General features: G+C 40.7%; 1 protein-coding gene and 1 pseudogene across 1 annotated transcript in view; one reads left to right on the top strand and one right to left on the bottom strand.

Moving 5' to 3' along the window:
- CAND1 (cullin associated and neddylation dissociated 1) overlaps positions 1 to 10,612 on the bottom strand; it is a 44,661-nt gene extending 34,049 nt beyond the window's left edge. Inside the window, exon 1 of the mRNA XM_012444931.3 lies at positions 10,511 to 10,612. Within this exon, the coding sequence (XP_012300354.1) occupies positions 10,511 to 10,578 (68 nt within the window). The 5' untranslated portion in view covers positions 10,579 to 10,612. The remainder of the gene's footprint in view (positions 1 to 10,510) is intronic.
- Positions 10,613 to 14,768: 4,156 nt separating this feature from the next.
- Positions 14,769 to 15,903, top strand: LOC105711966 (N-acetyllactosaminide alpha-1,3-galactosyltransferase-like; annotated as a pseudogene).
- Positions 15,904 to 16,253: the final 350 nt, after the last annotated feature.

Raw genomic sequence — 16,253 nt, 5'->3', positions numbered from 1 at the left:
GTTTTACACTACATGCAAGTATGTATTATGGCAAAAAACCACAATTAGTTTTACACCAACCTAATAGTTCAATTCTTACCACATTCTGTAAAATTGCTTATTTTTTAAAAAGCTTATATTCGCACTGGGGCTTATATTTACATTATAATACAAGATCAATTTAGCACGTACTTTTAAATGGACACAGTTCTCCTAATTGGAAGCCCCTCCCCCATTTTATAATGTGACAAAACAAAATTAAAACTACATGACTAATTTTCATTAATATTCTGGAAAGTTAAAAAACTGCAAAGCACACTAATACAGGTACTCCTGCACACAAAGTACTGAAAACATCTTAACCATTTTACTTAAATAAAATCCATTCAATGACCATAATAGTTACGACCTTTAAGAACCACTGCAATGCCAGTTATCTGCTTCCAGAGAAAACAATGATGATCAATTTAAGTAAAAAAACAAAATCCCAAGCAAAATGTTGTTTTATGGTTCTGTATGGTTCTACTGGCACAAATTCATTCTTTACTTATTATTTATTCACTGCCTATTATGTAAGAAACCCTAGACGAAGGAATAAAAGGTAAATACATTTTGGCCTCCCCAACTTTAAAGAGCTTATATTGTAATAAAGAAGTCTACTGATTTTCAAAAATCATTAATGGTTAAATATTATTTTAAAAAGTTGAAATGAGCACTATCAAAATTAGCAATAGATATTTTTAAAAAGCAGAAAAAGTAGATTATTATAATACCAAGAGTTATTTTTCAATGGTGACCCTAAAGTTCTGGGAATAATTTATTCCTTCTGTAAATCTGATATTAAAAATTAATACTATTAATCTTATTAAGGAAGTTATTTGACCAGTTTGAAAGCTGTCCATGGCATATCCATGTCTCTTCAGCATTTACTTTTTTAGATATGGTGCTAAGGGTACAAATCTCAATCTTACATATTTTATTAAACACTACTCAAGAGTATATGGAAATTATCACACCAAAGAGCTGACAGTTAAGTTGGATCTCAAAGGATGAATAGGGGTTTGCATGGGAAAAATTGGTTTGGTATTTAAATTACTTTTTTCTTTTTGGTGGTGGGGAAGGACAGAACACCTCAGAGTGAAAGATTAAGGAAACAGTTAAGTGTGTAGAGCACAGAAACCTAATAGGAAAATAATGGGAATATAGGTTGAGGTCAAGATGGGAAGGGCCTTACATATTCATGCACTATGTAATTAGAACATATCAGGTACTATACTAGTTGTGGCTGATATAATGGCTAACCAAGGCACACACAATTCTTGCTGTCTTCGAGCTTATATTACAGTCTAGTAAGAGGCATACTAATTTTTTAAATTGAATATATGAGTAAGCACCTGTAGAACTAAGAATTAAGATAAATGCCATGACGGAAAGGAAAGTGTTACCAAGAAAACACTCAAGCCGGGCGCAGTGGCTCACGCCTATAATCCCAGCACTTTGGGAGGCTGAGGCAGGCAGATCTCCTGAGGTCAGGAGTTCGAGACCACCCTGGCCAACATGGTGAAACCCCATTTCTATTAAAATTACAAAAATTAGCTGGGTGTAGTGGTGCACACCTGTAATCCCAGCTACTTGGGAGGCTAAGGCAGGAGAATCGCTTCAACGCAGGAGACAGAGGTTGCAGTGAACTGATATGGCGCCACTGCACTCCAGCCTGGGTGACAGAGTGAGACTCCATCTCAAAAAGAGAAAACACTATCAAAGTAACATTACATAGACTGGATTGGGGGTTGTGTCAGGAAAGACTGATGTAAAGAGGGCTGGGCTCAGTGGCTCACACCTGTAATCCTAGCACTTTGGGAGGCCTAGGTGGGTGGATCATTTGAGGTCAGGAGTTCCAGACCAGCCTGGGCAACATGGTGAAATCCTGTCTCTCCCAAAAATACAAAATTAGCCAGGCATAGTGGTACATGCCTGTAATCCCAGCTATTTGGGAGGCTGAGGCAAGAGAATCGCTTGAACCCGGGAGGCGGTTGCTTGAACCCGGGAGGTGGTCGCTTGAACCTGGGAGGCGGAAGTTGTGGTGAACCGAGATCATGCCACTGTATCCCAGCCTGAGCAATAGAGTGATACTCCATCTCAAAAACAAATAAAGAGTGGACAGAATTATCAGGAAGCAGGGGGAAACTGGTGCTAGGTAAACAAGGGCCAGGAATTTAAAGGATTTGTAAACCATATCAGGATTTTTGCCTTTATTCTAAGAGCAACGGGAAGCTACTGAAAAACAACTGGGTTACATATGGGGAATAAATGCAATGATCAGATTTATATTTCAGAAACATTACTCCAGCTACACTGTGGACCATACTTTGGAGAGAACTACGCTTCATTTAGCCAGACTGAATGGAGACTAGTTAGAACTGAGAAATTATGATAGCCCAAGTTAGAGTTACAGAAATTAATGAAAATGGAAAAAATTGACACACAGTTGATCCTCATTATTCACAGATTCCGTATTTGCAAATTCACCTACTCCTTAACATTTATTTGTAACCCCAAAATTAATGCTTCCTATTTCACAGTAATTTGCAGATGAGTGTAGAATGGTGAAAAATTTGAGTAATCTAACACTTACATTCCCAACTGTAGTGGGACAAAGCAACACTCTGCCTTCTAGCTCCAGTTCTCATGTTGTTAACAAGGATCTTCTTCTTGGCCTATTTAAGCCCATGTTTTTCACATGTTTGTGCTTTTTGTTGGTGCTGTTATTTAATATGGCCCCAAGCATAGTGCTGAAATGCTGTCTAGCATTCCTAAGTGCAAGAAGGCTATGATGTGCCTTCTGAAAAAAAAACATGTGTTAGATAATCTTCTTTATTTGCTGTGAATTCAATGTTAATGAATCAGCAATATATATTAAGTAAGGTATCTTTAAAAGAAACACTCATAAAACAAGGTTACAAACTCATCAACTGATTAAAACACTGTGACTCACAGAAACCTTATTCCATAATTCCCTCAGAAGCAATGGTTCCGTACTGGCTAACTCAGTGTTTGTGATAGCTTTACAAAACATACTACAAATAATGAGAACTAGTTGGTTTGAATTTTACAAATTAAAATTAATAGTTCTTCGAAATGGATTAGATACAGGAATGGTAAGGATGACCTAGAAGCAAAGAAGTAAAAGGAAAACCACAAGACTGGGTATTAGAGTCAGCTGATGTACCCTTGTCCAGAGTCTTAATATTACCATGCAACCACTGTCACATCAGATAGATAAACTGCTCATCTTACGATAGAAGAAAGGATTAACTTTGGTTAAACTGCAAACTACACTGAATGGAAATGCCTCTGATCTTAATAAAATCTCAGCCATAGTGAAGATGTGAAAATCAAAAATGAATGTCCTGCAGCCCAACTTCGTCTGCCCTTGGCCAAAAGTGGACACTGATAAAGAAAAAGCAGCAGCCTTCACAGTCCAGAAACTTATCTGAGATTCAGACATAAACCTCAATGTTATGACCAACTGATCTGATGCTTACCAGCTAGGGCATATTGTTTTTTTTGGACACAAACAATTTCATAGAACATCCATTTCGGACAAGGTCACTGAACAACACAAAATACCTAACACTCCGCTCTTCAATTAAATGACTGATCCTTCTTTACCAATTACAGCTTTTCCCCTGCTTAGGTCAGCCCTCCCTATAAAATTTATTAAGATGCTGAATCACAGAATTGCCCTTACCTTCTGACAACATTCAATCTAAAGCAAAGCTTCACTTCCTTAGACTCTTCCCCAAATTACCCAAATGAATAGATTACTTCTAACATCCTCTGATACCCTCAAGTGTGTGTTCTCCCTGACTAATATGGATAATAAACCCAACTTGGTCAGGATGCCCATATAAGAGAATTCCAAGAAGGAAAAAAATGGTTTTAAAAAAATGCTTAAATACCAAATAGATGAGCAAAGAAAATATCCACTAAATGGGTTACATTAGGAGACTAGGGAGACTGTTAGGGATTTTAGGGAGAGCAGTTTCTGCAAGTTCAAATGGGCAACAGCTAAGAGATGTGGAGTTCATCTCATAGTCAATGGAAATTAGTAAGGGAGGCAATGATCAGCTGCAATATTTAGGAAAAAATTCTAATGGCCAGAGGGAACAGATTGGATTTAGGAAGAGGCCTGAGACAGCAAGGTTAATTTGAGAAATACTCATCAAAAGACTAAAGAAGACAAACAACAGAAGGGTGATATGAAGGTTTTCTGCCTGTGATTTTAAATGAATGGTAATTTAACAGGCCAAAATAAGGATAAAGGCGGCATAAGACGGGAAAAGTAAAAGACAAAGGTTACATTTCAGACTTCAATGGAATTCTCAAGTTGATACGACCTGCAGGCAGTGCCGACTCATTCCTTTATTCAACAAGTATTTTAGCGGCACCAACATAAGGAACTCTACTCTGCAAACACAGAGACGAATAACACACAGTCTGGAACTTACACTAGATCTAGGCATGTGCTAGATCTTAAATATTTGGCTTACTCTATTGGACGAATTAAGGGAAGCACTTTTTCATCTTTAGAAGATCCAACGTAGAAAAGCAGAAGCAATGGTAGAGGACAGATACCTTGCACTCACAGTAACTCTCACCACAGCCTCTCCCATCATACATAAACACAATTTTACTCTTGCCTTCAACTAAAAATCTAGTTGATATGGTTTTTTGTTTTTTTTTTTCCAGACAGAGTCTCACTCTGCCACCCAGGCTGGAGTGCAGTGGTGTGATCTCGGTTCACTGAGACCTGTCTCCTGGGTTCAAGCAATTCTTCTGCCTCAGCCTCCTGAGTAGCTGAGATTACAGGCTTGCACTACCACACCTGGCTAATTTTTTGTACTTTTAGTAGAGACGAGGTTTCACCATGTTGGCCAAGCTGGTCTTGAACTCCTAACCTCAGGTGATATACCCGCCTTGGACTCCCAAAGTGCTGGGATTACAGGTGTGAGCCACTGTGCCCGACTGATATGGTCAATTTTATCACTCAGTTCACCAATTACCTTTCAGAGATCCTGCACAAACACCACTGCTATTTCACTCTTCCTCGTTTATTCCTCCCTTAGAGTGCTATGAATTAAGTTGGAATAGTCTTTTTTTTTTTTTGAGACGGAGTCTCGCGATCTTGGCTCACTGCAACCTCTGCCTCTGGGTTCAAGTAATTCTGCTGCCTCAACTTCGTGAGTAGCTGGTATTACAGGCGTGCGCCACCATGTCCAGCTAATTTTTGTATTTTAGTAGAGACGTGGTTTCACCACGTTGTCCAAGCTGGTCATGAACTCCTGACCTCAGGTGATCTGCCCACCTTGACCTCCCAAAGTGCTAGGATTAAAGGCATGAGCCACCGTGACAGGCCTAAATTGGAATAGTCTTAATATTGTTCATGTAAAGAAATCTAATTTTTACCATTCTTTCTTCCCAGTTTTCTCTGTGAGGTCCCATTCTCCTCTTTTTCAGTGGTGAGCCCTAATCACTGTTGATAACCAGTTAGTATAGCATATATCAAGAAAAAAACACCTAAGTAAAATCAAGGAAGTTACTGCCATCAACCTGCTGAGTATTTTAAAATGTCCCCAGAAATCACGTTCTTAATCTCTGCAAATCTATTTCTGATTAAACCTGTTTTCTTCAAGCACAAGTACTTAAGATAATTTCAGTTTCCTGTCATGTTATTATAAATGCCCACACTGTACTTTCAGCTATGTGATAGGATCTCTAAGGTTCCTTCCAGCTCTGAAAACCTGTGATTCCTTAATGGGCTTGAGATTTTTTATAAGCATTTTAAACAGTTTCCAAAAGAAAATACCTTCCAATATCCAAAACACTTAAATAAATAAATCTGGTAATATAAACCTTTAAAAATTGGGAAACACTGCATTCTACAATGTAGTGAATTATTTTAAGAAAAGCCTATCAAGTGGCATTTAAACAAATAGTTTAGGTGATTTTACAATGGTTTACTGGAGGTTCCTAAAATCCCTATATAATCAAACTAAAATCCAATTCTACTTCAGCAACTACCTACTGAGGAGCCATATGGTCAAGAACCAAAGAGAAGGATTCCATTTAGTATGACAAGGTCCCTATTCTTAAGGAGTTTGGCGGACAATATCCATCCAGCTACAGTCAAGATTATCTATTCCCTCTTCCCCAGTGAAGTTTTGTATCGTTTGCTTTTATACTTGTATTCATTTTCTCTTTCTACCTAGAGTTTCATTTTTAACACCTAGCTCAGATCTCTCCATGGACATGAATCTACTTCCTTTAATATTCTCTGCCACTTAATGCCTGACAATTACATATTGCCCTGGGTTATTCATCTTTTCACAATAGTGTTTTAACTATTCAACAAGCATGTAGATTAGGGAATTACACACTAGATCTTAAACTTTTTGTAGTCCTTGTCAGGAATTATTAAAGGCATATTCTAGCATGAAATATTCTATAAGCCTAATTTTAGAGGGAGCTGAAATTTAAGGCCTGCATCTGAACATCCTCTAGTCTAAACCCTGGAGAAGTGGCATAGGTGGGTAGTTAAGAGTTCATGCTCTGGAGGTAAAGAGATCCTGTAAGTCCTAGACCTACAATCTAATTGACCTTGAACAAATGTCAGTTTCTCTCCAAATCTCAGTTTTTTCAACTGTAAATGAGATTGTTATTCTCATTTACTAAAATTGCAAGGATAAATAAAAATCAAGCTCACGGTAAGCACTGATATTAACTATTACGTATATATAGAGAACGTTATTTTCTTTAGCTCTTGATTCCTTGGAATACTTTAAATCAATTGGTGGTTGAAGTATATGAAAACAACTGGCCGGGCACAGTGGCTCAACCCTATAATCCCAGCACTTTGGGAGGCCAAGGTGGGCAGATCGCTGGAACTCAAGAGTTTGAGACCAGCCTGGGAAATATGGTGATGCACCGTCTACAAAAAAATTAGCCAGGTGTGGTGGTGCATGCCAGTAGTCCCAGGTACTCTGGGGCTGAGGTAGGAAGATTGCTTGAGCCCAGGAGGTTGAGGCTGTAGTGAGATTGTGCCACTGCACTCCAACCTCGGCCACAGTGACAAGTCTCAAAAAAAAGAAAGAGAGAGAGAGAGAGAAAGAAAGAAAGACAAAGAACAAACAGAACTTAGTTACCTCAAGCCACCAAATATTCAATATTAATATTCACAGAGTGTCACATGGTTCATCCACATTAAAGCTTTCACTCTGGTATCCACCAAATCCCCTACCTATTGGCTACATTGTAAGTTTTACTCGTTACTCCTTTGTGGAAGATGCATACCTAGAGGTCCTTAAAATAACTATATACACTGGTCTAAATCTTTTCTGGCAAAAAGTCTCAGTATACTCCAGAAGTGTTTCTTTCTGGGAGGAAGCGATGAGAAGCACTGTTCTAAGGTACTGCCCCAAAGAATGTTTCTTCATTTTTCTTCTGAAGGTTTATTTGAATTAGCATCCATTATTTTAAAAATAATAACTTTTCACTAAACCAAGGCTAGTAGGTAACAGGCACTGTCCTGGTAATTAGAACACACAAATACCTCCCCCTAAAAGAGCTCCTATAGTCTTTTTTTTATTTTAACTCTGTATATGGCATCAGAGTTCCTAATATCGACATTTCTCATCCTAATGCTTTCCCCATTTCTCCTAAGTCTTAATATCCCAACTTTAAATAATGTACAATACTAAAACACAAAAGAAATATTAGGCAATTTTTTTCAATAAATTGAGCCTATTAAGTCCTACAAAAAGATTCTTTTAAAATGCTGAAATTTCCAAATTTTTAAGCCTGCATTCATTCCTTTACCTTCTCTGTATTAATGGATGACATAATTATCTAAATAGACCTGAAATTTTACGCCTATAAGCAACCTTTTGTAATTAGTCATGTCCATGCCTCTCAGAAGTGAAAATCTCAAATTAAGCAGCTTGCATAAGATCTTACAGTTGATAACAAAGACTCATACATGATTAGAACCCAGATCTTGTGACTAGGTCAAATTCTCTTTGGACTCTACCATGAGGAGAATAAAATTTGCTCTTCATTTTGGCAGCACTGTTTTCTTTCTTAGTCCTTAGTACAGGTAGAGTGCTTTGCACATATTGGTCATTCCATAATATTAATTAACCTTGCCCTCAAGATCCTTCTAGTGCTAGGTATTTTTAAATATGCAGCCACAAATCTTGGTATTTAAGCCAAAATAAACTTCTAAAGAGAACAAAGCATTATTTTTTTTAAAAAAGAATAAATGTATTAAAATAAATGCGTATACTAAAAATATCAGGAAAAATTTCAAAATATTTGGCTCCAAACGCCTGTTTAAACTGAATACATAAAGGGCTTTAGTTTTGAAGACTTGTGTATTAACTAGATGGCTACAGCGTATTATAAAAATGTTTTTTAAAACACAGTTAAAAAAATCTTAATTTTGTCAAATTACTGAAAATCACTTACTGCTCTTAAACATACCTTGTTTAACATTCACCAACTATTAGGAATATATTAATATTACACCAAACCTCAAGGCAATGTTGATTCAGTACAACCAAAATTTATAATCTTTATCAAATTCAGCATTGACTGTCATTTCATACAGAGGATTATTTCTTTCATATAATTTATTTTTAAAAAACTAGGTATGTATATGTTATCTTTCTTTCACAGGAAATTTAAGAAAGCCAGCTTTAGTCAATAATCGCATATTTGACTAAATATGTATCACGCATTATGTATCACCACATAATTTCTTTAGCCTTTCTAAACTTATTACCCATATAGAAGTCTTACTAGTTGAACAAAATTCCATTATTATAAAGTGTTACCTTTAGCCTGAAACTGATCACAATCAGAATAAAATTTACTACTTTTACAGGATGAGCCAAACTGACAGCAAGAGGGAGGAAATCACGCCACACATCTTGGACTTGAATCGGAAGCTAGCAAAGCCCCAAAGAGAATCAAACAGCATTCCAATCCGTAAAACAACATAAAACTTTTATTTTCCCCAAGAATCTTAATTTTGGCCCTACAACTAAACAAATCTAAAATACACAAAACAAACCTATGTCACCTCCCAAAAGTTACAATACTAAACTTTTTACCATTAGCAAACTGGTTTTTAAGTGTTAAATACAACAGTTAAAAGCTGCCTAGGTAGAAATATTTTTTTAAGTAATACGAGGTTTTGTGGTCATTGCCTGTTTTAATAAGTCAGCATATCAATTTAATCAGGAATACAACTACTAATTTTTTATGGTTCTCCTTTCACAAATCTGAAAAGTTCTTCCCAGTCCACATGGTTTGGACATATTTTCAGGAGTTAAAACATATTGTTCACATAAAACAAACAAGCTCTTTAGCCACAATTTTAGTTGAGGACTATTTGTTCTTTCCTTTAAAGTGCACCCAAATTACAACCACTGAAGCATTAGAGAACAAAATAGGTATAAGGAAATAAGCAGCCTTTTTTCTTTCTTTCTTTCTTTCTTTTTAGGTCGAGAACGTATTTGTGAAGAGATGGGAGGCGGGAAAGAATGTAACAATCACCATAGCATGCAAAGAAAAAAAAGATAACCTGTAAAAATATAACAAATCTTCACTATGCATATTACAATTTGGAACATTACAAATCTCCTAAACAGAATTACTGTAATAAAGCTTCACATTCACCAGCTCCGTATTAAACATCGCTTCCTTTTGAAGAAGATCCGTCTGCTACGATTCAGATCCAGCAATTCACCCCTTTGGTAGTGATTTTGGATATAAGGACATGAGACTGAAATCCCGAGTTCCTAAGTGGGTTTTACCTGACGAGGGGAACTGACAGTGATGCTGGCGGGAAAACCCTACGAGTGAAGTTTGCTCCATCCTGGCTCCCCCCCCCCTTCCAACCTCACGAAAAGAAATAATCCAAAAAAGAAGTATATAACCCCATCAGCCAAGAGCGCAAAAGTTCATCATTCCACCTGAATGCAGCCAGGCCCACGCGCACCTGCGGGCAGGGAGGAGAGTACTGGATCCCCCAGCAGCTTGGGCCCCAGCGAGCAGGGCGGCCTAGCGCCGCAGGATGGCAAGCGGGTAGGCCCGGCGCCCGGTCTCCCCGCTAGAGCAACTCCGCTCTCCACAATGGTGGGTGGTTTCGCCCCTTCGCGCTACCAGAGACACGAGAATCGCCTCCCAGTGGGGCGCAGGGGAAGATCTGGGGGCGCTTAGAGACGCAAAAGGGGCCTGGAGATCGCGGCGGGCAACGGCCTAGAGGAAAGAATGGGGGGAGGCGGTTGCAAGAAGGGAGAGGAAACGGGCCCGCCGGGATCCAAAGGCCAGCGGAGCGGTGGGCTAGAGACCTCCGGGCAGCGAAGCTACTGGCTGCGGCCGAAGGGGTGGGGCAAGGCCTGCGTGACGGCCAGGGCCGCGGCTGGGGGAACCCAGAGATGGAGTGAGGGTCGGATCTCGGCCTCACCTAAAGTCCTTGTCGCTGGATGTCATTTTTTCCAGCAAATTAGAAATGTGGTACGAGGCGCTCGCCATGTTGACGGCCTCGATCCCGCCCGCTGGCGCTGCTGGAGCTGCTGCCCGCTGCCGCCGCCGCCGCTGGAGCTCCTCCTCTCGCTCGCTGCAGCTCCCGCTTCCAGGGTCGCAGCGCGATGCCGACGCTGACTAGGGAGGCGCCTCGACTGGCTGCCCCCTCCCTGGCGAGTCGTGGGCCTGTACCGGGGTAAGCCGAGGCTACCGGGCCAGCCTAACGACGGCGCTATTCGCGGGAGGACGAATTCATGGGCGCCGACGCGTACAGCACGGCCACTACGGATAACCAGACCCTTCCACTCAGGCCCGTCTCGCTCCCACTCCCTCCGCACTCGCTCCCTAGGGCAAAAGGCCAAAGCCCGCCTACTTCGCTCCGGGGGCGGGGGCGGCAGACGCAGGACGCTACGGAAAGCTAAGGTCAGAGTTCGCGAGGCCTCTCCCAAGCACGCTGCAGACGAGAGTTAAAGCACAATTCGGTTGGCTGAAGCCTGTGTCAATTTCCGCGTGACCCACCTTTTGGAGGCATGACAATGAGTAAAAGGGGCTGTTCTCGCGAGACTTTAAAGTGACGGTTAAAGGACAGGAGATGAGTGGAACAAGTGGGCCTTAATCTGAAAATAACTTGATTATTTAGTGACAGTAAGAGAAAAAGATTACGATCTTTGAGAAGGAGAAAGCCTGGGAGTAACCATAATTAAGCAGTTAGCTTGCAGAACCAACATAAGAATTATAACAGGGACCTTTCGTTTGGGATCAGACGCGTGGCCCGCATTGCCTTAACCACCATGGTATAATGTTGCCACGTGAAAACCACAAATCCCAGAATTCAGTCGGGTGATACACTGGCTCAGAATGTGATTGGCTGCGGGAACTTTTAGCTTTTTCATTGGCTCCCATGGACGGAGTGGATGCTGGGATTTGCAGTCTGGCGAGGAAACCATGCTGGATAAAAACCTTTGAATCACCGTGCGTTCCGTTTCTGCCGCGGTTTTTATTTTCTCCAATACAGGCTTTTTCTGTTATGCGGTATTTAAAGAGCTAAGCTGCTGCAGTTTGGCCAGGCGCATTGCGGATCCGTTGGTGTTCTTGGCAGAGGCTCTACAGCGACTTCCTAGCGCTACTCCTTGCACCTCCCAAGGCAGCTGAGCCTCCCCACTTCTCTGGCCACACTCACTCCTTCCGTGCGTCTTAGAGCCACCTCTCTGACGCCAGCAGGACTTTAGTAAGACTAATGGGAGAGATGACTGTAGTCGAGGCCTACTGTTTTCAAAATAGCTAAAGACTATCTCTGTAGTTAGCTTTTGTGGCCTCATAGGACCTGCAGCCGTGTACTGTTCCTTCAGACATACAATTCCGTGGAGATGAGTTATCAAAATATTTACTATCTAATTTTTTTATCTGCTTAATATTTGGGATTTTAAACACGAGTTTTGCCAGCTAAGGGTCAATATCACTTGGTCAATATCCCTAAAAGTGTTAGGGATGGAGCTAGCTGACAGGCCTTTCTGAAAGAGAGCCCGGTGAAGAGATGAAAAATCAATCTCACTTGATACTCCTGTTAAAAACAACAAACCTTTAAATAGCTCTCTGCTTCCACATACCTCAGATCTGATCAGATCTACTTGACCTTTATCATTCTTTTCTATATTCAACTATTACTGAATACTTCAAAGTCAGGCAATAGCAGTTAATTAAACAGATCAAACGTGATTTAGCCTCATAATATGTGTCTAAATTTCACGCATAACTCCGATCTGCCCTCATGTATCCTTTTACTTTAATATATGTAATATAAAGACTGGGCGCGGTGGTTCACCCCTGTAATCCCAGCAGTTTGGGAGACTGAGGCAGGCTGATCACGAGGTCAGGAGTTCGAGACCAGCCTGGCCAATATGGTGAAACCCCATCTCTACTAAAAATACAAAAATTAGCTGGGCGTAGTGCCACGCACCTGTAGTCCCAGCTATTCGGGAGGCTGAAGTAGAAGAATTGCTTGAACCGGGAGGCAGAGGCTGCAGTGAGCGGAGATCGTGCCACTGCACTCCAGCCTGGGCGACAGAGGGAGACTCCATCTCAAAAAAATAAAATAAAAATAATAAAATAAAATAAAAATGTAATATATGATTAAAATACATTTTTGTCCCCAGTAATGCCATATTTCTCCTTTATTTTACCCATCTGCCATCATTAATACGTCTTTTATCGAACTGTCCTTGAGTGCTTCAGCCACAACAATTAATTTCCTTTTGCTCTGAGCAGACTTTCCACAATATTTAATGTAACACACACACACACAAAGAGAAAGAGAGAGACAGAGAGAGAGAGAGGAGCAAGTCTTTTTTTGCATGTGTGGATCTCAAGGCCTCAGTCATTTAATATTAACAATAATACTTTCTTTTAGCCTGTGTCCTCTCAGAAGCCAAATCATGGTTTGTCTTTTTCATGATTTGTGTGTAAATTCTTTTACTTTTGAATTTCCAGCTAACTATGATATTTGGAGTCAGATTCCTGAAATGTAAATCGTGTTTACAGCCACTTACTAGGTGTCATAGGCAATTCATTTTCATCTTTCTCAGCTTCAATTTCTTCATGGGTAAGTGATGATCAGGGTATTCCCTCAGGGTTGTTTTAAGAGTTTAACTCCTAACCTTAGGATTGTTGTAGTAGTTAGATAACTCCACCTTGGCCTCCCAAAGTGCTGAGATTACAGGCGTAAGCCACTACACCTGGCTGAGCACTTATTTATAAGTGAGGCACTGTATTAACTCAGTCCTCAGAACAGCCCTATGAGATTGGTGTTTTTCACATTTTAAGTGTGAGAGGCACAAAGAGGGTAAGTAACTTAATAAACATCACCCCTGCTAGCTAGAGACTAGGAATGTGAAATAAAAGTAAATAGAATTAAAACCCTCTAAATTTTCACTAAGGCTGTTCTGATATGGCAGGAGATAAAGAAAACATCAATATTCTTAGGGGAAAAAAACTCTCCAGGGCTTTATATGGCTTTCCATTCTTTCCCCATTATTACAAGGAGGCTCTGCTATAGGATTTCCCAAGTTGTGAACCCTAGAACACTGATTCCATAAAATAATAGGAGCAAATACTTTTGGATCTTGGGTTATGTGTTGGCTGGAGAAGAGGGGGTGTTGTTGCTGGGGAGGGTTGTAGTTAAAAGAGAAAAAGTGCAGAAAACAGTTTTCTTAATAGTACGGTGTCTCAGAACTTTCTGTTTGTTTGGTTTTTTTGTTTGTTTGGTTTTTTTGTTTGTTTGTTTTGAGACAGAGTGTCGCTCAGTCGCCAGGTGCCAGGCTGGATTGCAGTGGTGTGATCTTGGCTCACTGCAATCTCTGCCTCCCGGGTTCAAGTGATTCCTCTGCCTCAGCCTCCTGAGTAGCTGGGATTACAGATGCGCCACCTCACCCAGCTAATTTTTGTATTTTTAGCAGAGACGGAGTTTCACTGTGCTGTCCAAGCTGGTCAAGAACTCCTGATCTCAAGTTATCCACCTGCTTCGGCCTCCCAAAGTGCTGGGATTACAGCCACAGCGTCTGGCCCACAGAACATTTAATAATGGCAACATGTATGCAGCTGCTTGACACATTTGAGCATAGAATTTAAAGTTGTACCTGTATCATCTCAAGGAATGAGAATACAGTGACCATGAAACATAATTTGAAAACCATTTTTCTGTAGGTAATTTTTTCTGAACTGAATGCTGAATGGATGATGGGGGGGGAGAGTCTTGGAGAAAATAAGTTTGATGTTCATTTTTGAAACAGACTTCTGCCAAGTACATGTGGCCTGTGCTCAATTTCTACATTTGTTGTAAATTGAGTTAAAGGGAAAAAATAGAGCTATATTTATTCAACTAGTTGGTAATTTCTGAAATATAATTCTGGGTTGAATGTCAAAGCCGGTATGTTTCCCCCGCACACCTTGCTTGACTAGGGCAGAGGCCGCTGGGCGGGTGATCGGAGCGCAGAGGGCGCCACCTGGGCTGGGAGTGAGGCGCGGTCCTGCCTAGCGTCACTCACCATGCTCTGGCCCTGGGCTCCCAGCTTCTGCCAGTCAAGAGTTGGAATGCAGCACCTTCCCTTCCCTCAACCCTTCCTTCTGCAGAAGTGAGCTCAGTAGACCTTCATTGTTTTGCCTTTTACTCTGCGGTGAAAGAAGCAGATGTTGAGGAGAAAATAATGAATGTCAAAGGAAAGGTAATTCCGCCAATGCTAGTTGTCTCCACTGTGATCCTTGTGGGTTGGAAATGCATGAACACCCCAGAAGGCTATCTCTAGTGAATGTATCAATCAAAACACCCAGAAGTTGTTGACAGTGGCACTCGGAAGGGCCAGTGGTTTCCAAGCTGCTTCAACAATGAAACTCACGATCACCAAGCAGAGGAAGAAGAAGATACAGACAAAGAAAAAGAAAGACAACAAAGAAAGATGACAAAAAAAATTTTTTTAAATCTTCAGCTATGGGACTGGTTTAATCCATGCAATCACCCAGAGGTCCTGACAGTGACCAGTTGGAATGCACCAGTTGTGTGGGAAGGCACTTAGAACAGAACTATCCTAGAAAATTATTATGCCAAACAGAAAACTGCCGTGGGGTTGACGGCTTTTGCTGTCAGAAGATAAACAGAGTATTACTTGAAGGAGTTTATAACGTCTGCTGATAGGTACTTCATGGTCGGCCACAGAGTCATATTTTACATCATGGCGCATGTCGCTATGATGCCGTTGATAGAGCTGGGTCCTCTGCGTTTCTTCAGAGTGTTTGATACCGAGCCTGAGAAGAGGTAGCAGGACATCAGCATGATGGGCATGAAGACCATCAGGGAGCACATGTTGGCCCACATCCAACAGGAAGTCAACTTACTCTTCTGCATGGATGAGGACCAGATGTTCCAAGACAATTTTGGGATGGAGACCCTGGGCCAGTTGGTGGATCGGCTACAGGCCTGGTGGTACGGGACACATCCTGAGGAGTATACTTATGAGAGGTGGAAGGAGTCGGCAGCATATATTTCATTCAGCTAGAGGGATTTTTATTACCACAAAGCCATTTTTGGTAGAACACTCATTCATATAAGTTCTCAACATCACCCAGGAGTGCTTTAAGGGAATCCTCCAGGACAGGAAGAATGACATCTAAGCCAAGTGGCATGATGAAAGCCACCTAAACAAGTATTTCTTTCTCAACGAACCCTCTAAGATCTTATCCCCAGAATACTGCTGGGATTATCATATAGGCCATAATGCAGATATTAAAATTGTCAAGCTATCTTAGCAGCAAAAAGAGTATATGTTGGTTAGAAATGATGACTGACTTCAAATTGTGCCAATAGTTTTTAGAATTTGAGAGAGTTATTATTCTGGCTACTTCCTCAGAAAAGTAACAATTTTAACTTTAAGAAAATATTAACGAAACACCAACATCACAATCACATACTATTTCTCTTTGTAACTTTGAGCCTTGTGATATGAGAGAATGAATCTATGGTAATAAGATGTAAATTCCCAGTGATTTCTTATGTATTCTGAATTTGGGGGAAATGCTATCAGCTGAACCAGAAACTTGTCATAGGCAAAGATAAAGCTAGAAACAGGCCAGGCACAGCAGCTCATGCCTGTAATCCCAGCACTTTGGGAGGCCAAGACAGGTGGATCACCTGAGGT

This window comes from Aotus nancymaae, unplaced genomic scaffold (genome assembly GCF_030222135.1).
Source record: "Aotus nancymaae isolate 86718 unplaced genomic scaffold, 86718_ANA_hifiasm-v0.15.2.pri h1tg000016l, whole genome shotgun sequence".
Classification (NCBI taxonomy): domain Eukaryota; kingdom Metazoa; phylum Chordata; class Mammalia; order Primates; family Aotidae; genus Aotus; species Aotus nancymaae.
Note: the sequence above shows the minus strand (reverse complement) of the source record. Positions and strands in the feature narration are given on the sequence as shown.